Raw genomic sequence first — 27,065 nt, 5'->3', positions numbered from 1 at the left:
CAACATAGATATTCACAATAAAAGCTTAATTTTTTAAGTCTAAACAATTTTCTGACTGCTACTTACTCGAGATGAAAAAACATGAAGATTGTTATAATTAGGGTAAAATAAAAAGAACCAATAGCAATGTGCAAATAACATTCAGGAAGTGGGCTAGTCATGGATATCATGGAGTGTTTGGTATATGGCAAACCACAATGCTGGAATGACAAAGACAGTAGCCCTAAAATATCATCAAAGATTAATGCAGGATAACTAACCATAGTGTTCATTTAAAAATCTATTCAACTGTACATATGGGTAAGGGTGTGTGTGTGTGTGTGTGTGTGTGGTATGTTCATCAAATTTATAACTCCGTTAATGGGTCTTTCTATTTGGAAAAGACTTTTCTTTGCTCCCCTAAAGTAGCTTTAAGAGCAGTCTTAATTATGGCTAATAATCTTCCTATGGCTTTATCTTAAAAGAATTAGAGTGACCCCTACTGTCCAAGTTAAGTAGATAGCTTCTTCACTCTCCTTTGGGAACTTTTAAATGCAAATTTTAACTTATTGCTTACCATTTCTAATCAAAGTCAGGATTCCTTGCTTCACCTTACACCCATTATTAGAACAGGATGAAAGGAGGCATTTGATGAAAGTTTCCATCCAATAAAAATGTATGCACCTAATTTAGCCTTGCTGCATATTCTGCTATTTCTAGCATGGCAAGCATTTTTTTAAATAAAATTATAATAAGCAAAGTAAAGAAGAGCTAAGGTGAAATGTCAACTTGGCAGTAAAATAGGCATTTGAACAATTGCAATTGATTTTGAATGTAAAAGAAATGCAGAAAGATCTGAATACAGGGTTGTCTAAAATCAAGATTTCAGTAATTCTCTATTTTTAAAAGGCTAAATTAGGAGTACTGGCTTTCTTTCACAATTTTTTGGTTTTAATGGACATTAAAAGTTAATAGATGGCTTGGCTATAGATAATAAAGATTTCTGTCATTTGTTGAAGTAGTCCAAATCAATATAAAAGCTAGAGACTGCAGTCACAACAAAGACCTCAGTATGAGGCTACCAAGAAAGATGACATCTCAAATTTTCACAGAAAAAAAATTATAAAAGAAGCTGTTCTTTGAACTGCTAGAAATCCGTTCTACCTTTTTAGATAATGTACCTTAATTGGATTTTTTAAAGGCCACCTTTGGAGACCTTACAAATTTTTTGGAATTCACTTAGGTTTAGTATTGAATATATCTTTTTAACAAGAGGTAATGTACCACATAGACTTGTATTAAAAAATAAAATATTTTGAAAACTTTTTTAACCGTTTCAGCCATAACAGGCTTCAAATGAAAACAGATGGCTAAAGAATATTGCTTTAGAAATCTGTCTTTGTGGAATCCACAAAGGGTTGATTGATTTTCAAATAAAATTAATTTTGCATGTTCAAAAATAATTTTCTCAATTATAGAAGTAACTATAGTTCTGGTCTGATTTTCCATAGTTATTTTCATAAGATAGCTGCCCCCAAAACTTGATGACAGTTTAATAAACCGTGATATCGAGATAAAAAGTATTGGTGTAGGCAAATACTTAACCTATAATGAATATCTTAAACTAACTTTATAATAAGTAGTGTTGCTTTCTGTGTGACTCCTCCCTAAATAAACAATTCATTTGATCCATTCTGTCTATTCATTTTTAGCCTTGATGTTTAGGGATCAACGTGATTTCAGAGGATAGTTCTGAGAAATCCATGCTACGGTAAATGTGGCTAAAATGGGATTTGGAATACATAGCTTTAAGGGAAAAAAAAAAGATGACAGAGGTAGTGAAATGCTGAAGGATAGAAATATTAATGTACTCTATATTACTGTTACTAAATGCATTTGTTCAGCATGGTTTATTTGGTTTCTGCTTAAATTATATTGATTGTTATAAATATGATATTGTACAATTCTTTTTCTTCTTACCATCACTAAATAATTTAAGACCTATCATAAAGAAAAATGCCAACTCCTCAAATTTGACAGTTTTGATTTTACACCACTACATAAAATTAAAATAACTTTCCTGTTTAACAATATATATTTTAGGTAGAGGAATATTATTAGCAAATATTACATTATTTCATAGAAGTTATCAAATTCTTGTGTTAAAACTCATATCTATTAAAGGAGACTCAAGAACAGAAAATTCACACACTTACTCTCAGCATAAACTTTAGTAAAAAAAAAAAAATCCATACACAATATACCATCTGTCTCTTAAACCATGTGAAAAGAAAAGCTTTGAAAATCCAGCCACTGCTAATGTGACATGTTGAAACATTAATCACCCCCTTAGGCCAATATAATTGTAGCTCCATGTTAATTACCTAACAATTAACAGCAGTAATTTCCAAGGGGCAATCAATGAATTAGCTTGTGATTTTCCCACAGATTTCAGTCCCACACTGCCAATCTGAATGCATTTCAAATTCCTCACCGTGGTTCGTCAATGACACTTCTGGTGTATGAAATAAAAATTCATTTGCACCCTTACTAATTAGGCTCAAATATATCCCTGTGTGTATTGCAAACTCTATTCACTAGCACAAAATCTCTGCCACAGGCATTTTTCCCCATTTAAAAATTCATTTTCTATTAAATTAGAAGGTCACCTAGCAGGAAAATGTACTAATCAAGATTTTATCACTAACGAATTAAAGGTTTTTAATAAGCAAGTTTAATTAAGTTATCCTAACAAGTGATAACAGCTATTTACAACTTAGGGGATGTGTGCATGTGCACTAGAGCATGGAGAGTTTGAAATCTTATTTCTTGGATTCAGTAGTTGCTAAACATTCCATACAGAGATGGAAGTTGAGTAGGCATATATGCGTAAGACTGAAATAATTTCAAGGTTAACAATTGTTGTTGGGGTGAGGAGGGAGCTTGCTTGAAAAAAGTTAATTAGTTTTCTAAATGTTATGCTCAAAGATATAGAATATTTGATTTAATAGAATATTATCTTCTCTTGACCCTGTACTTGTCTTTGCGTCAATTACATGAATGTGTTGGTGTCACTTATATCAGCGTATTGATAATTTGCATGATATCTTAAATATACAAATACTGTAGCTGATTATAATCACTTGGAATAATGAAAAAAATTGTGGTTCCAGGAAATTATCTATCATTCTAACAGACAAAAATATTACAGTAATAGAAATACCTAAACTTCTTATGAAAAGGTTACTATTTTCCAAAAGTAAAAATGTAACATATATACGGTATATAACCATCTATTGGTTTAGAATTCTTACTATATTAACTAACACTTTGGGTTTTTTCCTTTATAATTGCCATGTACATACATAAAGATTTTGCCGCTCAAAGAATAGCCCCTTTTAAAATTAGTAATGAAGAGAGAACAGAGAGAAGATTAACAATATGACAATGACAGAGTTCCAACAGGACATCCTTAGGCAGTTCTGTAATTCTACAATTGAATTTTTCTTCCTTTAAAAGATTTACCCACGAGGGGCACCAGGATGGCTCAGTTGGTTGAGCATCTGACTCTTGATTTCTGCTCAGGTCAAGATACCAGGGTCATGGGACTGAGCCCCACATTGGGCTCCATGCGGAGCCTGCTTAAGATTCTCTCGCTCTCTCCCTTTGCCACTCTTCCTCACTTGAGTGCTCTCTCTCTCTCTCTCTCTCTCTCCCTCCCCCCCCCCAAAAAAAGAGATTTGTCAATCCATGATTCATCTCATTCATTCATAAAGCACATGCTACTCGAAACATTGTGTCTGATATTATTCCCATGATGGTAAAATCACAAATAAACATGTCATGTTATTTAATAGTGTCTTGAAATCTGTGTAAAGCATATACAAAAGTATAACATTAACTGTATTAAAGGTAGAGAGGAAGAGGAAATTAAGTCATAGAATTACCAGGAATAAAAAGAGCAAACCCTCTTTCCTATATACTATTCACAATAACTGTTAATGGACAAACACATTAAGGTATATAGGTAATTAAGAAGACTCAGCAAATGCAACCCTTCATGGTATGAATTTGCAAACCCTTTCACTCTCTGATTTTTTTTTCTGTAGAAGGTTTAACACAAATTATGACTAAATCTTATTACAAAGCACGTATCATAAAATCATAGAATTTTTAAACTCAGATGACCTTAAGAGGTTAATTTAAAAATGAAATAACTGAAGCTAAGTGATGTAAAGTGACCTATTTATGGTCACACATGCAGCTAATGGCAGACATAGATTTACTGACCTGCTAGGTCTATGCCCTTTACACCGCATTATAGTGCTACACTGTTAGTAATGCCATTTTTTTAGTCATTAATGTCATATTTTGCAATAATTAATACATTTTATGAAGAATTTTGGGAGTTAGCCTCCTGCCTCTCTGACCCATTCACTCCTTTCCTCCACTAACTGTTAAGTGGCAATATAAAAGAATACAATAATATCTCCTTAGCCCTACATAATAATAAATGCCCAAGAGCCCCATTTACTGGTTTTGAAAGCACCCCTTAAATTGATTCCAGTTCCCCATTTTCCATTTATCCATCTCTACTTTCCACCACCTCCTAGTAACCATATATATATATATATATATATATATATATATATATATATATATGAAGGAATTAGAACTTTCAAGTGGAATAAAAAGCACTATATCCCTTTTTTAAACTTTACTTTCAACAAAACAAACATACAAAATGACAGTTCTGGGGATTGGCAAATCAACAATGGCAATTCTTTTATCTAGTTTTTTTTGTTTTGTTTTGTTTACAAAATAGTCTTGATGTAATATCCACTGACATACCATACTTATTTCTACTTCTATACTTTATTATCCTAAACACTTTGCCCTCTTTGTTTTCAAATCCAACACATTCTCAAGACTCACATGCCCCATAAAATCTAGCTTCACAATGCTAGACTTCTATCTTTTTTTCTGAAACACTTACATTTTTAATGAGTGTATGTCACTGGTTACCTTCAATGATTAACTTCCTATGTTTTCTCTTATTTTTTATATTAGTGTTGGTGATTCATTCATGTATCTCTCTCAAATATCACCTTTTCAAAGAGATCTTATCTGATCTGATCAGAGTCTAAAATAATTCATCTAACCCAAATACCTACCAATTCCATGACACTCTTTTATTATTTTAATTACCTTTAAAGCTTTGAAATCATTATGTTTATTTATTTAGTTGTTTATTTGGTGCCTGCTCCTTGTATAATGTGAATTTCATGGGAAAAAAAAAGATTCTTATTGGCCTTTTTTACTACTGTGTTCCCTGGATCTAGAATAATATGTATCAAAAACATTCAATACACATCTGTTGCATATTGAATAAAATTAATTAATTCATATTTAAATCTTTAGACTATAAAATTTAGCATCATGTAGAGAGAAAATCTGATTTGCTGGGCTCTAAATCCTGACTCAACCATTTAATTATATGCAACAGTGAAAAGCTGAAAGCTTTTCCTGTAAGATCAGGAGGAATAAGACATTGATACCTACTCTCTTCACTTTTATTCAAGTATAGTACTGAAAGTAGTCACTAGAGCAATTAAGCAAGAAAAAGAAATAAACAGCATCCAAATCAGAAAGAAAGTAATACTGTATCTGTTTGCAGGTGACAGTCTCTTATACATAGAAAATCTTAAACACTCCACAAAATAACTTGGAACTAATAAATGAATTCAGCAAAGTTTCAGGATGCAAATTTGATATAAATATCAGTTGTATTTCTATCCACTAACAACAATTTGAAAGAGAAATTAAGAAAAAATACCATTTTTGATTACATCAAAAATAATAAAATACCTCAGAATAAATATAACCAAAAAAATGACAGACCTGTATGCTAAAAACAATAAGATATTGTTGAAAGAATTAAGAAGATGCAAATAAGAAATTATTCAATGTTCATGGATTAGAAGAAATAGCATTGTTAAAAGGTCCATACTATCCAGATCAATTGAAAGGCCCAGCACTATCCCTATTAAAATTCCAATGACATTTTCCACATAAATTTAAAAAAAAAATGCTATAATTCACATGCAACCACAAAAGATCCCAAGTAGCCAAAGCAATCGTGAGAAAGTAGAACAAAATTAGAGGTATCACATTTCCTGATTTTATTTATTTATTTAATTAATTAATTATTTTATTTATTTATATTTTTTTGAGAGAGTGCCAAGGTGGAAGAGGGGGATAGAAAGAATCTTAAGCAGTCTCCACACTCTGTGTGAAGCCTGATGCAATGCTCGATCTCACAACTCTGGGATCATGACCTAAGCTGAAATCAAGAGTCAGACACTCAACCAACTGAGCCACCCAAGCACTCCAAGATCTGATTTTAAATTGTATTATAAAACTATAATAGTCAAAATGATATGGTACTAACATAAAAGTAGATACATAGGTCTATGGCCCAGAATGGAGCCCAGATTTAATGCCATGCAGATATGATCAATTAATTTAAGACAAAGGGGCCAAAAATATACAATGGGAAACTATCACTCTAATAAATGTTAAGAAAACTGGGCACATGCAAAAGAATAAAATTGGACCATTATCTTATACCATACACAAACAGTAACTCAAAATGGATTTAAAATTTGAATGTAAGATTTTAAATCATATAAATCCTCACTGAAATTAGTCTTGGCAACAATTTTTTGGAATTGAAAAGCCAAGGCAACAAAAGCAAAAATAAGTAAATAGGACTACATCAAACTAGAAAGCTTCTGCACAGCAAAAGAAACCAAAAAATAGCAAGCTACTGAATGGAATAAAATGTTTTCAAATCATATACCCAATAAGGTGCTAATATCCAAAATCTATAAAGAACTCTACAATTCATAGCAAAAACAAAACAAAAAACCAAACAAAACAAAACACAAACAACCTGATTTTAAAATGGACACAAGATCTAAATAGACATTTTCCAAAGAAGACACACTTGGCCAACACAGAAATGTGCTCAATGTCATTACTCATCAGACAAATGCAAGCCAAAACCACAATGTGCTGCCATCTCACATCTGTTAAGAATGTCTATTATCAAAAAGACAAGAAATAACAAGCGTTGGCAGGGATGTAGAGAAAATAAAACACTCGTGCACTATTGATGGGAATGTAAATTGGTGCAATCACTATGACAACAATATAGAGGTTCCTCAAAAAATTAAAAATAGAATTGCCATCTAATCTAGAAATTCCACTTCTTGGTATTCATCCAAAGGAAACAAAAATGTTAATTCAAAAAGATATCTGCACTCCCATGTTCATTGTGGCATTATGTACAACAGCCAAGACATAGAAACAACCTAAGTGTCCCTCAATAGATAAATGGATAAATACATTGTGGTATGTAATATGCAATGGAATATTATTCATCCATAAAAAAGAATGAAATTTCAGCATTTGCAACAACATGGAGGGAACTTGAGGGCATTTATGCTAAATTAAGTAAGATAGAGAAAGATAAACACCATATGATCTCACTAAAAACAACACAAAACAACCCAACTGAAATCACAGATATAGAGAACACATTGGTGGTTCCAAGAGGTAAGGATGAGGGGTGAGTGAAATGGGTGAAAGTGGTCCAAAGTACAAACTTTCAATTATAAAATAAATGTAATGGAGATATCATGTAAATTCTGGTGCCTATAATTAGCAATACTGTTTTGTATATTTGGAAGTTACTGAGATTAGATCTTAAAAGTTCTCATCCCAAAGAAAAAAAATTGTAACTATGTATAGGGATGGATATTAACTAGACTTATGGTAGTGATAATTTTACAATATATACAAATATTGAATAATTATGCTGTATACCTGCAACTAACAAAATGTTATATGCCAATTATATTCAATAAAAAAGAAAGAAAGAAAAGCATCCCATATCTGAAATAGGTAAATGGACATCCAGATTTGTGAAGCTTCAAGAATACCATTAAGACAAATCAAAAGAGATCTACACTGACCAAAGTGTCATAAATCAAAGACAAAGAGAGAATATTGAAATCAGCAAGCAAAAAGTGAGTCATCATATACAAAAGAACACCCATAAGATTATAAGCAGATTTCTCAGCAGAAACTTTGCAAGCCAAGAGAAGTGGATGACATATTCAAAGCACTGAAAGTAAAGTTGATGACAGAGAATACTATATCTGCCAAAGATGTCCTTCAGAAATGAAGAAGAGATAAAAGGAAAGAAGAAAAAGCAGCAGCAGCAGCAGAAGAGAATCACCACTAGAAATGCCTTACAAGACTTATTGGACTCCCAGAGGTGGAGGAGAGAAAACAAGGGTCAGAAAATTTATTTAAAGAAATAATGACTGGAGGGCCTGGCGGGGCTCAGTCAGTTAAGTGTCCCACTTTGGCTCAGGTCATGATATCATGGTTCATGAGTTTGAGCCCTGTGTTGGGTTCTGTGCTGACAGCTCAGAGGCTGGACCCTGCTTCAGATTCTGTGTCTCCCTTTCTCTCTGTCCCCCCCCCCCACCCAACTCATACTCTGTCTCTGTCTCTGTCTCTCTCTCTCTCTCAAAAATAAATAAAACATTGGGGGAGGAGCCAAGATGGCAGAACAGCATGGAAGCTTTTTGTGTGTCTCGTGTGCATGAAATACAGCCAGACCAACACGAAACCATCCTACACACCTAGAAAACTGATTGGAGGATTAACACAACAATCTGCACAACCTGAACCACAGAATTCAGCAGGTACGCGGCATGGAGAGGTGAATTTGGGGAGCGAGAAGCCACTGAGGGTAGGGAACCCGCTGAGATGGGAGAGAGGATGAAGACTGGGGAAGGGGGGAGAATATGGGAAAAGCACCCCTCCACAAAAGCAGCTGGAGAGAAAGTGGAAAATTGGAAGCAGCCACAGGGAAACACTAAACAGGGAGAAAGGAGAAAGGAGAGAGTTTAAATTCCATTAAGACTGTAAACAAGGGGAGAGCAAAGGCTGCAACTCCGCAGTTCCATACCTGGTGGTGCTCTGGTGGGAAGGGCGAATCCCCAGGAACAGAGTGGGGTCCGGGAGGTTCTCGGGCCACATGGGGAAAAGCAGTTCCACTGCTGAAAGGACATTCGGTGGAGACTGTTGAAGCCTCCTGGTCCCAGCAGACCCCAGAAAACGGCCACATTCACTGGTGCTGGGGCAAGGTCGTTAAGGGTGAAGCCTGGTGCCAGATGTGTGTTGTGATTTTCCATAATCCCTGAAACGCTGCTGCTACACTGTCTCATGAACTCTTTTTCTGGGGTGAGCTGGCACCTGGTCACAGTCTCAGGGCACCAGTAGCAGCAGGGTCCAGCGGGAGTTCCTGGCTGCAGCCGACATTCGGCCATTGCTCTTTCAGCCATTGCTCAGTGAGACACTCCTGCAGACGGGCAGAACAGCCACAGTCCTTCGGAAATAAGGAGCCGGGGAAAACAGCCGCATCTGAGACGAAACTCAGGACAGAGGTACTACCAGGGGCCTGGTCACGGAGAGTGAAAAAGCGGGGAGCAGACAAAAGCTGAAGACAGAGGACGGGTGCACGATTGCTGATCCGGGAGAAGACTGGGTAGCTGGGTGGTGCCGGTTTCACCAATCCCGCGCATGCGCGTACACACCTACAAGCCCCGCAACAATCCACCCCAGTAGGCTAGCAGCGCCATCTAGTGGAGAGCAGAGCTGTTACACTGAGCCCCGTCCACCTGGGCCAAGGTCGCTATTCAAGAACACAAGTCTCACTGCCCGCTTAATTTATGGACTATAAAGAGCTACATAGATTGACATCTGGGGAAAACGAAGTAATTTCAGTCCTACTTCAATCTGTTAGCAGGTTAATCTATTCATTTTTTTTTATTTTCTTTTTTTTTTCTCCCTTTCACAATTCTTTTCTTTTTCTTGAATACAGAAAGAGAAAAAATTCTTTTTATTTTCAATTTTTATTAAAAATTTTTTTTCTTTAATTTTTATTACTATATTTTTACTTTTGTGTAAATTTTTTCAAATTCTACTTTACTTCCATCATTTTATTTTAGTCTACTTCAGGTATTAACCTTTACAACTTTTCAAACAATTTCCTTTTTTTCTTTCTTTTTCTTTTTTTCTCTTTTTTTTGAATGAAGAAAGAGAAAAAATTCATTTTTACTTTCAATTTCTATTAAAAATATTTTTATTTAATTTTTGTTACTATATTTTTTGCTTTTATGTAATTTTTTTCAAATTCTATTTTACTCCCATCATTTTATTTTAGTCTAATACAGTGTATTCACTTTTTCAAATTTTGAAACAATTTCTTTTTTTCTTTATTTATCTTTTTTCCCTCTTTCATTTCTTTTCTTTTTTCTTAAATACAGAAAATGAAAAAATTCGTATTTATTTTTAATTTTTATTAAAAATATATTTCTTTAATTTTTTTCTACTATATTCTTTATTTTGTGTATATTTTTTCAACTTATATTTTACCCCATCATCTCATTTTAGTCTACTTCAATGTATTCATTTTTTCAAATTCTCAAACACTTTCCTTTTTTTTTTTCTCCCCCCCTTTTTTATTCCTAATCTGTCAAACCACTTTCAACATCCAGACCAAAACACACCTAGAATCTAGCATCATCTATTTGATTTGTGTGTGTGTGTTTAATTTTTAATTTTAATATTTTTTAATTTCAATTTTTCTACCTCATTAATTCCTTTCTCCCTTCAAAATGACACAACGAAGGAATTAACCCCAAAAGAAAGAGCACGAAGAAATGACAAGAAGGGATTTAACCAACACAGATACAAGCAAGATGTCTGAACCAGGATTTAGAGTCACAATAATAAGAATACTAGCTGGAGTCAAAAGTAGATTAGAATAGCTTTCTGCAGAGATAAAAGAAGTTAAAAATAGCCAGAATAAAATTAAAAATGCTATAACTGAGCTGCAATCATGGATGGATGCAGCAGCGGCAAGGACAGACAAGGCAGAACAGATAATCAGGGATAGAGACGACAAACTTATAGAAAATAACGAAGCAGAAAAAAAGAGGGAGATTAGGGCAAAAGAGCACAATTTAAAAATTAGAGAAATCAGTGACTCATTAAAAAGGAACAACATCAGAATCATAGGGGTCCCAGAAGAGGAAGAGAGAGAAATAGGGGCAGAAGGGTTATGTGAGCAAATCATGGCAGAAAACTTTCCTAACCTGGGGAAAGACACAGACATCAAAATCCAGGAAGCACAGAGGACCCCCATCAGATTCAGCAAAAACCGACCATCAGCAAGGCATATCATAGTCAAATTCACAAAACAATCAGGCAAGGAGAGAATCATGAAAGCAGCAAGGGAAAAAAAGTCCCTAACAAACAAGGGAAGACAGATCAGGTTTGCAGCAGACCTATCCACAGAAACTTGGCAGGCCAGAAGGGAATGGCAGGATATATTCAGTGTGCTGAATCAGAAAAATATGCAGCCAAGAATTCTTCATCCAGAAAGGCTGTCACTCAAAATAGAAGGAGAGATAAAAAATTTCCCAGACAAACAAAAATTAAAGGAGTTTGTGACCATTAAACCAGCCCTGCAAGAAATTTTAAGGGAGACTTTCTGAGGGGAGAAAAGTGAAGGAAGAACAGTGAAGGAAACCATCAGCAAAACTAAAAGGCAACTGACAGAATGGGAGAAGATATCTGCAAATGACACATCATATAAAGGGTTAGTATCCAAAATCAATAAAGAACTTATCAAACTCAACACCCAAAAAACAAATAATCCAGTGAAGCAATGGGCAAAAGACATGAATAGACACGTCTCCAAAGAAGACATCCAGATGGCCAACCGACACATGAAAAAATGCTCAACATCCCTCATCATCAGGGAGATACAAATCAAAACCACAATGAGATACCACCTTAGTCAGAATGGCTAACATGAACAACTCAGGCAACCACAGATGTTGGCGAGGATGCGGAGAAAGAGGATCTCTTTTGCATTGTTGGTGGGAATGCAAGCTGGTGCATCCACTCTGGAAAACAGTATGGAGGTTCCTCAAAAAACTAAAAATAGAACTAGCCTATGACCCAGCAATTGCACTACTAGGCATTTATCCAAGGTATACAGGTGTACTGTTTCAAAGGGACACCTGCACCCCCATGTTTATAGCAGCACTATCAACAATAGCCAAAGTATGGAAAGAGCCCAAGTGTCCCTCAATGGACGAATGGATAAAGAAGATGTGGTGTGTGTGTGTGTGTGTGTGTATATATATATATATATATATATATATATATATATATATATATATATAATGGAGTATTACTCGGCAATCAAAAAGCATGAAATCTTGCTATTTGCAACTACATGGAACTGGAACTGGAGGGTATAATGCTAAGTGAAAGTAGTCAGTCAGAGAAAGACAAATATCATATGACTTCACTCATATGAGGATTTTAAAGGACAAAACAGATGAACATAAGGGAAGGGCAACAAAAATAACATAAAAACAGGGATGGGGACAAGACAGAAGAGACTCATAAATATGGAGAACAAACTGAGGGTTACTGGAGGGGTTGTGGGAGGGGGGATGGGCTAAATGGGTAAGGGGTAGCACGGAATCTACTCCTGAAATCATTGTTGCACTATATGCCAACTAATTTGGATGTAAATTTTAAAAAATAATAAATAAAATTAAAAAGATAAATAAATAAATAAAACATTAAAAAAATTAAAAATTACATAATCGCTGAGAACTTCTCAAATCTAAGAATAGATTTGGATATCTAAGTTCATGAAGCTCTAAGGTTACCAAAGGAAGTTAACCTAAAGAGATTTTCTCAAAGAAACATATAATAAAACTATGAAAAATCAAGGACAAAGAGAATCTTAAAACCAGAAAGAGAAAAACTAAGTTATAATTTACAAGAGAATCCTTTTTCCCAAATGTCCTCCAACAGTTGTCTCTACAGAAATAGAACAACAAAACAAAACACTAAAATTCTTATGGAATCACAAAAGGCCTCAAATAGCCAAAGCAATCTTGAAAAAGAACAAAGCTGATGGCATCACACCTCATGATTTCAAAATGTAGTACAAAGCTACAGTAATGACAACAGTTTGTCACCAACATAAAACAGATATATAGGCCAGTGGAATAGAATAGAGAGTACAAAAACAAATCTACATGCATATGACCAACTGATCTTCAGTAAGTGTGCCAAGACCACACAATGGGGAAAGGATAGTATCTTCAATAAATGATGTTGGGAAAACTGGATATCCACATGCAAAAGAATGAACTTGAACTCATATCTTACAATGTACAAAAAAATAATCCGGAATTGGATTTAAAAATTTAAATATTAAGACCTGAAACTGTAAGACTCTTTGGAGAAAACACAGGAAGAAAACTTCTCGGTATTGGTTTTCACAATGATTTCTTGGATTTGACACCAAAAACACAGGCAATAAAATAAAAAATAAACAACTGGGAATGCATCAAACTAAAAAGTTTGCACACCACAAATGAAACAATCAAGAGAGTAAAAAGGCAATATACAAAATCGGAGAAAATATTTGCACACTATCTACCTGCTAAAGGATTAATGCCCAGAATATGTAAGAATCTACTACAACTCAACTGAAAAAGAAACAAATACCCTAATAAAAATGGACAAAAGACTTGAGTAAATATTTTTCCAAAGAAGACATACAAATGGCCACTAGATATATTAAAATGTTCTCAAAAATCACTATTTGTTAGAGAAATACTTACTAAAACAACCTCAAGATGTCACCTCACATCTGTTAGGATGGTTATTATTTTTAAAAAAGAAGGTAAGTATTAGCGAGCGCGTGGAGATAAGTCTTATATGGTGTTGGTGGGAATGCAAATTGGGACAGCTACTATGGAAAACAGTATGGCAGTTCCTCAAAAATAAAACTGTTATGTGATCCATGAATCCCAATTCTGGGTGTATGTCCACAAGAATTGAAATCAGCATATCAAAGATATCTGCACTCCCACATTGTAGCATTATTCACAGTAGCCAAAACACAGAAATAACCCAAATGTTCACCAGTGCATAAATGGATACATGTGTGGAAATATATAATCAATGGAATATTAGTCAGCCTTTAAAAAAGAAGGAAATCTTCCCTTTGCCGCAACATGGATGATACATAGAGGATATAATGCAAAGTGAAATAAGTCAATCACAGAAGGACAAATACTACATGATTCCATTTATATGAGGTAGTTAAAACAGTCAAACCCAGAGAAGCAGAGAATAGAATGGTGGGTTCAAGTGTGAGTGGTGGGAAAATGGGAGATTGTTCTAATGGATATAAAGTTTCTATTAAGCAACATGAACAAATTCTAGGGATCTGCTGTACCACATGGTACCTAAAGTTAACAACATGATATTGTAGACTTTAAAATATGTAAATAGGGTATATTTCATGTTGGGTGTCCTACCAAAACTAAACCAAACCCAAATAAAACAAAACAAAATGCAAAAGAGCACAAGGACATTTTTGGAGATGAGGGATACCTTTAGTATCTTGGTTGTGGTAATGGTATTATGAGTGTATACACATGTCCAAACTCATTAAGATGTACACATTAAGTGTGTGCTATTTTTTGCATATCAATTATATCTCAATAGCGCTAAAAAATAAAAAATAAAAGTCTGACTAGCAGGTCTAGGGTGTTCAAGCCCAGCACATTACAAAGAAAGGTCTGTCTCTTGAACTGCTTCTGAGAGATAACATCGAAGCCTTTGGAATATTCTCCCTGGTAATAGTACCTTTGTTTATCTGGGGCCTTGGAATACATCAGATAGTTTATATTAACAATGTCCTTTATGTTGGGGGCCTTGGGCCATGTGGAATCAGATTGACATCTAGGGGACTGGAGCCTCAGTAACTATGGTCGGCTGCAATGGATGCTCCATGCCTACCTCTAATAAAAATCCCAGACACCAAGACTCAGATGAACCTCTCTGGTTGACAATATGTCCCATGTGCTGTCACACATTGAAGCTTGAATCATTAAATGCTATTCATATGACTGCACTGGGAGAGGGCAACATGTGCTTGGTCTCTCCTGGACTCTGCTCTATGCACCTTTTTCTTTTTTTGTTTTGATCAGCACCATTTCATTGTAATAAACCATAAGTATAACAGTTTTTCTGATTTCTGTGAATCCTTCCAGTGATGAACCTGAGGGTGGTCTTGGGGACCTAGGACACACTATGCCATTCATAGAATAACACAATCTCCTGATTTTTAGGAGTGTTAAAGTGTATTGTAAATTTTGGAACTTTGTTTTTTTCCTCCTGCTAACTTAACATCCCCATTGTGCACATCTTGCCCAGGTGACCAGGTGCACCAGTGTGATAAGGATGACTTCCCTGCACAAATTCCACTTCCTGCCCTGTCCTGACCATGACCTAGTAACATTCAAACGCATGGGTGAAATCTCCTCATGCTTTTCTCCTGTACTGTTCCTTTGTCTATGGATTCCTGCTGTGCTTGATTGAGTCCACTTCCCCACTCCCATCCTTCCTACATGGTCCCTTACAGCAGGCAGTAACCCTGTATCTGTAGGACTTGGAAGTATAATAAACTGTGTTTTCCTGAACCTCTCCTGTGTTCCCTCTTATGGCCACAGTTGACTGACCATCAATCAGTTCATCACCTCTGACCACAGAATCTGAAGCAGGCTCCAGGCTCTGAGCTGTCAGCACAGAGCCCAATGTGGGGCTTGAACTCACTAACCATGAGATCATGACTTGAGCCAAAGTTGGACGCTTAACTGAACGAGCCACCTAGGCGCTCCTACTTGCAATTATTTCAAATTTAGACATGGGTTCTCAGCACCCCCCATCTAACAATGTAAACAAACTAGTGTAAATGTAGCCTCAGAGGTAAATGATAATTTAATGAGTGACATCTAAAGAAATGGATAACCCTAATTTTTAGAATTCTTGTTTTGTCAAAATCTAACATGAACCTACATAAAAACACATAATATCTACAATCGAGGATCTTTGAACTTAATGTCAATAAAAATAATATCACATATTTCTCTTACATACAAAATATCTCTCAGTTTCTGAAATAAATGACTGTATTAGTATTCAATTTTTAAGTCATCTAAGCTTGTGAACACCATGATGTTTAACAATATTTAAAACATATTTCATGGAACAAGAAAATTATATATCTTTCCACTGAGTTTCTATATGCTCCATAACAGCCTTTACTTTTGTTGTGGGGACATATGCCCTGGTTTCCAAAGAATTTATAAATCCAATTATTTTCATCATCAATTTTTAAAATTGTCACTCTTTTGAAACATACCCTCAAGATGATCCTATCATTTTGGGGCCAGCATGCTAAATAAATCCATATTTAGAAGTGTCAAAGATGGATGAAATAAAAAAATACATATTTTATGTATTCAAATATATGTACACATTTTATATCACCTGCAGGGATATTCCATTACAATCTGATCAAAGATCACTCAATAAAGCAACACCAATCCCTAGAGAACTTTCAGTGTTGTCTTTGAAATATAATGTTTTAAGCCATGACAAAAAGTAGAGCTAGGTAAAAAGAAAAAAAAATGTAGCAACCAAAATAACTCCTTTTAAATGTAAAATGCAAGGAAATGGGAGAGATGTATATATTTAACAGAAAATAGATCCTCCATATAAACAGTTTTCCTCAATTTGTTTGGAACTTAAGGATTCACAGAATTTCACTCCGCTCAGAAAAGTGTACTGTACATATCACACTTGTAAAAATATGCCAGTTCTGAAAATCTGTTTAATTCCCTGTCCTTTAATTTTGTAATCACATAGATGCCTGATGCTTTAGAATAAATTTAAATAGTAGAAATAAACACACAATTATGAAACCTGTTTTTGTAATTAACTTTTAATTCAGCTTCTATTGTATCAGGTTAAAAGTTCAAATTTAAATCATTCTGGGATTACATGCGAGGAGAAAACAATAGTGTAGCAATTTTTATAGGGGGTGTAGCAATGTATACTTGATGTCAGAGGCTAAGAATTCTACAAAGAAATATTTTTAAGCAATTGTCTTTTCTGACAGATTCAGCAAAGCCAACTATATTATCTAAAAACTACCCAGGGAGGTGGATAGGTGAGAAGACTTTAAAAGGATTCACAAGTAAGATATAGCAAAAACATAAAACAAATAGAAAAGTCACTAAAATGTAAATTGATGCCTAAGAATTATATGTTGTATGTCTAGTGAATGTGTACAGAGATTATTTGAGCAGTTGGGGAACAAAACAGAGAAAATAAAAGAAGTAGAAAGAAAGAAAAGGTCAAAATAGGAAGAGTTTCAAATACTGAGTCTCTAAAAATTAAGAGAAATTTTACAAGTAGTTATAGAAGTTGACAAAATTTGAAGCAGTTTTGATAAGCTGTCAAGTTTTATATTATAATTTTCAGGGCACATTTGTAATAATTCTAATACTTTTATTTTAGTAATAAATTTGAATTTTAAGGTATTTCCACACCTTTTTTTACAGAAATCAAAATTATGTAATTCTACAAGTATCTACTATTTAAGGGGAAATTCTTGGGGCACCTGGGTGGCTCAGTCAGTTAAGTATCCGACTCGGTTTCGGCTCAGGTCATGATCTCACGGTTTGTGAAGTCGAGCCCCGAATTGGGCTACGTGCTGACAGTGTGGAGCCTGCTTGAGATTCTCTCTCTCCTTCTCTCTCTGCCCCTCCCCCACTCACTCTTTCTTTCTCTTAAAAATAAACTTAAAAGTTAAAAAGAAAAGAAGAGAAAATGGCATCTGCCTAGCAATTAAAAAAAATTTTTTTTAGTGTTTATTTATTCTTGAGACAGAAACAGAATGTAAGTGGGTTAGGGGCAGAGAGAGAAAGACACACAGAGTCCGAAGCAGGCTCCAGGCTCTGAACTGTCAGCACAGACCCTGACAGGGGGCTTGAACTCAGGAGCTGTGAGATCATGACCTGAGCCGAAGTCGGATTTTCAACCGACTGAGCCACCCAGGCGCCCCTGCCTAGCAATTTTTAATATTGTTTTTCACTTTCCACTAAAATTCATACACAGACAGACTGAAAAAGCAGAAATCTCACTGTCAGACAGCCTTATACAAGAATATTGGAAATTTCCATCTGCCTTAAAGTAAAATGGAGACTTCTTCACTAGATGGAGAAAAATCTATTAAAGTTTTGCCTCACGGAACATCCACAAAATCGTTTAGGTTAAAAAACCAGAAGGTTTCTGGAGCACCTAGGTGGCACAGTCGGTTAAATATCCGATTCTTGGTTTTGGCTCAGGTCATGATCTCATGGTTCGTGGGTTTGAGCTCTGCATAGGGCTCCACGCTGGCAGTACAGAGTCTATTTAGGATTCTCTCTCTCCCTCTCTGCCCCTGCAGTGCTCTCACTCTCTCGCTCTCTCTCTCTCTCAGAATAAATAAATAAACGGAAAAAAAAACTGGAAAGTTTCCCCTATGTCCCCTTGTGTCTCAAGTCCCAGAAACCCAGCAGTCTATAGCTGTAACAGAAACTGAACCATTATACCTCATATCACAAGTACAAATCTCCAAAGCAACCAGAGGAAGTTTCCAAATGTTCGACACCTAGGAAGAACATTTTCCTAAAATAACTGAGCTTGTCAAAAAGTAATGGGAAGTACCCTAGATGCAGGGTTTGGAAGTCACAGTGATTGAATCATCAAATGATTGGGGCAGGAGAAAAAATCATCACAAGGGGGCTAAGGGATGCTAAATGAAGTCCATTCAAATCAGGAAATTGTATAGGAGTTTTGTGAGTATTAAGTAACCTTTCAAGAGCAGACTTGAGAATAATATCTGACCAAAATGAGATTAAACCAGAATCTGAGGGAAATATTGTGACCCAAGAATTTTATATCTAGGTGAGTTATTTTTATTATTTTTTACATGTTTTAGTTTTTTTTAATGTTTATTTTATTTTTGAGAGAGAGAGAGAGTGTGAGTGGGAGAGGGGAGAGAAAGAGGGAGACACAGAATCTGAAGCAGGCTCCAGGCTCCAAGTTATCAGCACAGAGCCTGACGCAGGGCTTGAACTCACGACCTGTGAGATCATGACCTGAGCTGCAGTCGGTTGCCCAACTGACTGAGCCACCCAGGCACCCCTACATTTTTAGTTTTATAAAACATTATATATTCAAGACCCCTGAGATCTAAAATACAATTTTCAAATCCTACTGGAATAAAAGTACTGTATTCTAGTAAAAATATTTTAATATTCTAATAAAACAGTTCAAAAAGGTATCTGTTTTCAAATACATATGTAAAAATCAATAGCTTTTTTTATGCAAGCAGTAACTAATTTGAGCATATAATAAAAGAGAAAATCTATTCAGAATCGCAACAAAAATATGGCATAGTTAGGAAAAACTTAAGAAATATGCAAAAGTTTACATAAAAAAGAATTATAGGGCATTGCTAAAGGACATAAAAGAAGAAATTAATAGGGAGACAAGTTATATCACTGAATAGGTATTTTAATATTGTATAGATATAATTTATTGATATGATTCCATATCTTAGTGCGAGCATTTTAAAAATGATATATACCTAGTGATTTACCTTGAAGATTTTCTCCTAAAGTGCTACTTATTAATATGTATAAAGATCCAGATGCAAATATGCTTATTGTGGTGGTTTTTATAGTCATAAAATTATCAAAACATTAAATATCTAATAACAGCCCACTGGTTAATCTATGATGAGTCTATATGTTATTACAAAGCCATTACAAGAATATAAAAAGATAAAAAGAAATGATAGTTTCTTATGTTTGAAATTATAGTCTTAGTATATACGCTATAATTCTGAGTTTAAAAAAGGAAGAAAAGGAGCTGAGTGGTAACAACATTCTTCTTTTTTGTTATAAGGCAAAAAACATAGATGTTACTTTAATTAAATTCTAGACTTTTACCATAGTGGTTTTGTTTCTTTTTCCTTTTATTTTATTTGAGTACCTAGAGGGTATAATGCTAAATGAAATAAGTCAGACTGAGAAAGACAAATATTGTATGATTTCACACATATGTGGAATCTAAAAAAATAATAATAATAAATGAATAAACAAAAAACATTCTTTTTTAAACTAAAAAAATGTTTACTTAAAAGTTGCTGCTAAAGACATCATTTCTCTTGTATAATAATCTTCAGTTGAGGAAAACCACTAGCATAAGCACTCAAGTGATAAAAGAAAATAGTGAACAAATAAGCTAGGAATATCCTTGGGGAGAATTATGAAGTTCTTATTATCCTAGATACGGAAATTCGGATGAGATGAAAATCTGCTGTGCTTATTAATGCATTCCCAGATTTCCTTCTCAAGCTTGAGTCTAAGAAAAGCAGTTCAGGTGAGATGCTCACACTGCTCTTGGCATCTCACACTGGGGAAACACTCAATGGAGAACTGTCTCTAGACCAGATGATGAGTGCTCCAGCCCTGGCCCCAGGCACTATGGAGCCTTTCTCTCATCTTCCCTGGACTGTGGCATTAAGGGTGCTATGGCATAATGTGGTGCAAAGGACACAGGCCCAGCAGGTCAGTAAATGTGGGTTCTGCCATTAACTAGTTACATGACCATCATTAGTTCATTTTAAATTACTTACATTCAGTTCCTTTATTTTTAAATTTAGATTTCAAACTCCCTCTGACTTTAGGGGCACCTGGGTGGCTCAGATGGCTAAGTGTCCAACTCTTGGTTCCGGGTCAGGTCATGATTTCATGGTTACGTAGGTGTGAGCCCTGCATCAGGCTCTGTGCAGACAGTGTGGAACCTGCTTGGGATTCTCTCTCTCTCTCTCTCTCTCTCTCTCTCTCTCTCTGCCCCTCCCCCACTCTGCTGTCCCTTTCTCTCTCAAGAAAATAAATAAATAAAATTAAAAATTAAAAAATTAAATAAAATTCCTCTGACTTTAAAAATTATATACCTTTTGGGGGGCACCTGAGTGGCTCAGTTAAGTGTCTGACTCGGTTTTGGATCAGGTCATGATCTCAGTTCATGGACTCGAGTCCCATATCGGGCTCTGCACTGATGGGGCAGAAACTGCTTAGGATTCTCTCTCTCCCCTCTCTCTCTCTCTGCCCCTACCTACCCTGCTTGTGCTCTCTCTCAAAATAAATAAGTTTAAAAAAATTTAAAAATTATATACCTTTGGCATAAAATTGGCATAACTACTACAGTCTTTACTTCTCCAGCTGGTCAGGGGTATTAAAACTTCTTTCCATCCATGTTTCCCTTAACTTCTCCCAAACTTTGATTCATCTATGTTTTTTACCTGGTGGAGTGACCCCAAATTTTTATTTCTAAAAGTTCTAGATTCTCAGTTGTCCATTCAATATTGAGTTAGCCCATTTTCTGGCAATGTTAATAAGTAAAGAATCAGGTTGAATTACACGGGCCAAATTAGTAACTTTCTTTATTGATTTATAGGCATGGGCAGCCCTAAATGACCCAGGAGCAACCTCAGCTTCCAATTTAATGGCATCATGGTTTTGTTCCTTGGTGGAAACTTCTTCCTTTGGAAACAAGGGCTTCTCTGTACCTTCCAAGTCCAAGGCTGGGGAAATATGAAGAATCACTCTGTGAGTGGGTTGTAACATGCAATAGTAAAATTCCTTGGTTTCCAGCCCTTTGTATTACAGTTATGGTAAAAATAGCACCACATATATTTGTTTTTAGTATAAAGCATATACCACACCCTATAGGAAAACCCCCCCCACCTCAAATTTACTGTTATAAGTTCTGCCCACTAGAAAGATTTACCTTCACAATTATCTTTTAGAGTTACCCTGGGTTGAGCTGTTGGAGAATATGGACAGTAGATGCCTAGGTCTGGCAGTACCAACATAACATGCAGATCCATTTCTAAACCAGACTTCCAAAAATTTTCTTTTGTTAACTGGTCATAGAAACTACCCAAAAGGTAAAGGACAGGTCAGAGAAAGGAGTAACAAAGCCAGAAGGAAAAGTACTATGAGTGTCTGACTCAACTACAAGTAAAATTTATTTATATCTTCCGGATCTAGTTGGACCCAGTAGATCTCTCACATATGATCACAATTCAGAAAACATTGAGTTTGTGATAGGTAACTGGATTTAATAGTCACTAGATGTCCTATAATTAGATGTTCAATCTTTCACAGGGTCCAGTAGCCAGGAACTTCTCAAATGGAGAATAATTGTTGACAGAGGATGATACTGCATTGCCCGAAGTTATGGATCCTATGTTTCTCTTATTGGAGCTCACCCGTAACTCCAGAAAGCATCCCCAGCTGCAAAAGACACACGAGGTAACATTGGTTGTAAGTCTCAAGCAACTTACAGAGCAGCCTGGACTTGAAGAGCTCCCTTTTTTTATGCGTCCCACTCCAATCTGGAAGACTTAGAGGTTACTAAGAAAAAAAAATCAGAACAGTATACCCAGATGTGGTACATATGGCCTCCAAAATTCAAAACATGCACTGTGCTCTTTCTTTATGGTGGACACTACAAAGGGCAGGAACTTGCCTTTACATTTGGAAGGTTTACTTCAATAAGCTCCAGAAAACTAAACTGAATTTTACTGTGGCAGGAGCTTGGGGGTTCTCCTGACTTAATATCTCATCCTCTAGCATGCTTGTGCTTCTTAAAACATTTTTTAAAGTTTATTTATTTATTTTGAGAGAAAGAGAGCAGGGAGGGCAGAGATAGAGGGAGAGAGAGAATCCCAAGCAGGCTTTGCACTGTCAGCACACAGCCCGATACAGGGCTTGACCCCATGAATCACGAGATCATGACCTGAGCTGAAACCAAGAGTCAGTACTGTAACTGACTGAGCCACCCAGGCACCCCGTGCTTTACTTATTAGTTCTTGCTTCTCAAGTCCAGTTAGCATATTTTCACAAAAAGAATGGACCAGCGTGGAGTTTTGTGAAATATCAAAAGGTTCAGTATTCCTACCAATTATATTATGACCAAATATAGAGTTGCTATAAGTGTAATTTAAACCAGTGAAGATGTACTACTCTCCCACCCAGGTGAAAGCGATCTACTTCTGATTATCCTTATTAGTATGGGTAAAGAAAACTGTTTTCAAGTCAACAGCTACAAACAAGGTGACAGAGGCTATGTTGTTTGCTCAGTGATAAAAACATAAATACTATATCTTAAATGGCAACCTCAGTCGAAATCACGACCTTCTTAAAGTTTATGATAATCTGCAATCATTCCTAAGACCCATCTGGTTTTTGTACTGACCCAAAGGAGAATTAAATGGACGTTGGGTAGGTATCATCATCTTTGGCATCTTTGGTTTGTGATGGTGGTACTAATACCAATAATTCCCTTAGGAAAGTACTTTTGGCTTAGTATTGGTGTGGTATTGTGTAGGAGGAGAGAGGTAGGGGTAGGGGTGGCATTTCTAGGAGCTTCCGCTTTACTTCCACCTACCATAACAACCTTTGCTCTGTGAGTCAGGGGACCATTTGGGAGAGTGGACCAGTTGCCAGTTACGTCTATTTGCATTGTACACTTGTAAATTACGGAGATAGACTAAAGATGGGTGCAGAGCTACTGAACAACAGTGAGAAGAGATTCTGTGAAAGATCTACAAGCCCTTATGCTGTCCGGTGGGTCCTAGTAGCTGTTTTAAGTCTCCAGATATGTTTGTTAACTTATATTCATGATTTAATAGTGTGATCTCACACCAAGAAAGAACAATTAACTTGCTTTCATACTATGCCAAATAATGAATACTTGAAATAGGTTATTTAAGTTTGCTCCTATGGTTAATCTCTGTATCTTTACTGTTTTCTTATAAATATATTATTTTTAAATTATAAGATATATATAGATATATATACAATTAAGTCATTTTAATTCACTCAATTTGTGCATTCCCCAAATAAGATCTTTATTTTTTTGCAAGTTTTAATCATTTTCTCACTCTAAGAAATAGCCTACTAGAAGTAACTTGCAAATGTAAATAGAAAGTTTTTAATATTCAAAATATAAAAAAGATTACTATCAGATTCATTAAAACAATTATTCAGACACTCATAGAACTAGTATTTGACATGATTTTAGTATGACAAATTTCAAACAACGTAAGAGAAGAGCAATGGATGCCTGGAGTGTTATATTGAGTATTATATTCAATTCTGAAGATGTATTCAGTTTCAGCTGGAAACTCCACTCTGATTATTTAGCAATATCTGTCATGGACATTGGAGAGTGTACTATTGATACACATATTTGCCATCTAGGCCAAAATGAGTCTATCTGGAGAACTTTTCATTTTATGGCGTGACCTTAAATTACCACTGTATATGCTAGTCTGTCTAGAAACAGGTGGGTTTTTTCTTAATTAGAAATACTTGCATACTTAAAATGCATCCAAATTCATCAAATAATCTGGACATAAAAATGAGGGTTCGATTTTATTTTTTATCTTTTCATTCCTGACTTTATCTGGTTTTAGTTCGATGTAACAACTATATGATGCTGCAGGTTGGGGAAAAGATGACCGACACAAGTTTCTTGTGCAGACTAGCAACAATCTGACAGAGACCAGCACAGGGCTTGAATGGAGTACTTTGCCCCTTTGGGTCAGTGATCACAATTTACATTCTGCAGTGCCTTGAAAGTGTTATGTTTAGTAATATAGATGAAACACTGATTAGTTAGGCTGTCAAAATATCTTCTGTCAGCCAATGATTTAGTTTCTCATATTGTCTCATGAAAAATGGAGACTTCTTGTGCACTTTTCAATGTCAAAATAAATTCAGTCTTGTCTGAATGTCTCAAACGTATTTCCTCAACTTAAATAACTTGCTTAACATATGGACATTAGGTGCCGTTTGGGCTGTATTTATGCCTCTGATTATGAGAAATCTTTTGATATGAATGTTTCAGAAACATTTTATTGATACTATATTCTAATTTTCTTCTCTTTCCTATGTTTGTGGATGATATTATTTTATATTCTTTCTTTAGACTATACTGTGTATTATGGCAATTTCTTTGATTAAGATTTCACTTGAGTAGATCAGAAGTTATATTATTCAGTATAAGAATCTACAAGTATAATAACCTTACCTTTTATCATAGCTGTATCAAGGGCACATAACAAAATATTTGTCCAATCAGATATATAAGGCTATTTTCAGGTTGAATTTATTAGCTGATAATCATACAAAATGCAGTTGGAGGTTCCAACTACTATTTCACAAAAATTCATCATTAAAAATAATTCTATTTAGATAACATTTTGATGCTAAAAGATTTTTTTTGATGATCTAAGACTTTGCATACCATTAGTAACATGGAATTCTGGGAAAGTACTTGATAATAAATTCATCTCTCCTGACAATAATCATACAACTTGTAAATCCAACATTTGTAAGCAATTCCTTGGACTAGAATAAAAGAGATTTTGGAAAATACTTCTACTTCTTTAAAATATTTCTACTTTTTATGTTGTGGGGGTGTGTACTTGTCTGTCTTTTTGCCTACCTATACACTGATATTCTTTTGGACATTTTCCCACCTAGTGAGGTAGTCTTACTTCATATCGTATTCTTAAATCCCTTGCTTTATTCCCTCTCATTACAGAGAATTGTTTAAATGGAATGAAGAAGCAGAGAAATGCTGACTGTAAGCCAGATATGGAAATAGTATATCTGTTTCTATAGATCAGTTCCTGATTTTCCACCAGGACTTAAACTTCTCTTTCCTTAACTTCCTTTCTCTGTTCTTCTCTTCTGGAACTACAGACTTCCTCTACTTTATTTCTGAACATATCTTACTTCCTTCAGTAGACTTATCTCTTTATAAAAGGAAAATAGTTATTTGATTCATCTTTGTATCTTTCAAAATGTTTATTCCAGTGCTAGCTACATGGTAAATGGTAGATAAATGTCTATGCATGAAATATGAGTTAATGGAGATAGAGCTCATGCATCTGGGGTTTCGTTGTAAACATACACTCTAATGCTGTTTGACCTTCACTATAGAGAGGGTGACTTAACTGGTTATGCCATTCCTTTTGCAAAACAGTCTAACACTGAAGAGGCACCTGGGTGATTTAGTCTGTTAAGCATCCAACTCTTGGGCATGAGACCAGCACAGGTGATGATCTCATAGTTTGTGAGTTCGAGCCCCACATCAGTCTCTATGCTGACACTGTGGAGCCTGCTTGGGATTCTCTCTCTCTGCTCCTCCCCCACTCACTCTCTCTGTCTCTCTCTCAAAAATGAATAAGTAAACTTAAAAAAATGTAAATGGACTCTCTTGACACTGGTGAAAAAAATTTTCTGTGTAGCAATAGAATCAAACATCCTTAGAATCAAGCATCCTTAGATCAAATATCAGTATAACTGATGGTATGATTACCAAACTCTTGAGGAACTGAAAATATGGCAGTCTTAAAATAAGAGCAGTAAGAGGAAGCCAAGTGTTTGAGTTAAAAACAAACAAACAAACTGTGAAACACATGTTCCAGTGACTTATTTAGATCTTTTTATAAGTGATCTAAAATTACTTGCAGGGTTCCTGAGTGGCTCAGTCAGTTAAGCTTCTGACTCTTGATTTCGATTCAGGTCATGATCTCACAGTCATGAGATCAAGCCCTGTGTCAGGCTCCCTGCTGGGCTTGGAGCCTGCTTAAGATTCTCTCCCTTTCCTGCTACCCCTCCCCTACTTGCACACATGTGCGCTCTCTCTCACTCAAATTAATTAATTAGTTAATTAACAATATTCGAAATACTATTTTTCCTCATGCTTCAAATAACATTCAAATAACTGCATAAGATATTATGCACCATATTATTTCTATTCACTTTTTGGAAGATAGATGGAGCTTTATCTGCATTTCTTCAGATATTTCAGAGAATTTTCTTTCAGCTTTTATTTTTACGATTATGAAGTATAGATTTCACTACTGAAACCGTAGATAACTTCCCAACTTATTGTATATTATCTATGTGTGTGTTCAG

General features: G+C 35.3%; 1 protein-coding gene across 1 annotated transcript in view; it reads right to left on the bottom strand.

Annotated features, from left to right (window-relative positions):
* Positions 1–27,065, bottom strand: part of LOC145713447 (uncharacterized) — a 58,130-nt gene that overhangs the window by 6,908 nt on the left and 24,157 nt on the right. The window contains 1 exon segment of the mRNA XM_081792192.1: positions 22,340–22,364. Coding sequence (XP_081648318.1) covers positions 22,340–22,364 — 25 coding nt within the window.

The sequence above is a fragment of the Panthera onca genome, chromosome F2 (genome assembly GCF_046562875.1).
Source record: "Panthera onca isolate mPanOnc1 chromosome F2, mPanOnc1 haplotype 2, whole genome shotgun sequence".
Classification (NCBI taxonomy): domain Eukaryota; kingdom Metazoa; phylum Chordata; class Mammalia; order Carnivora; family Felidae; genus Panthera; species Panthera onca.
The sequence above is the reverse complement of the archived record's forward strand: the minus strand, read 5'-3'. Positions and strand labels throughout refer to the sequence as shown.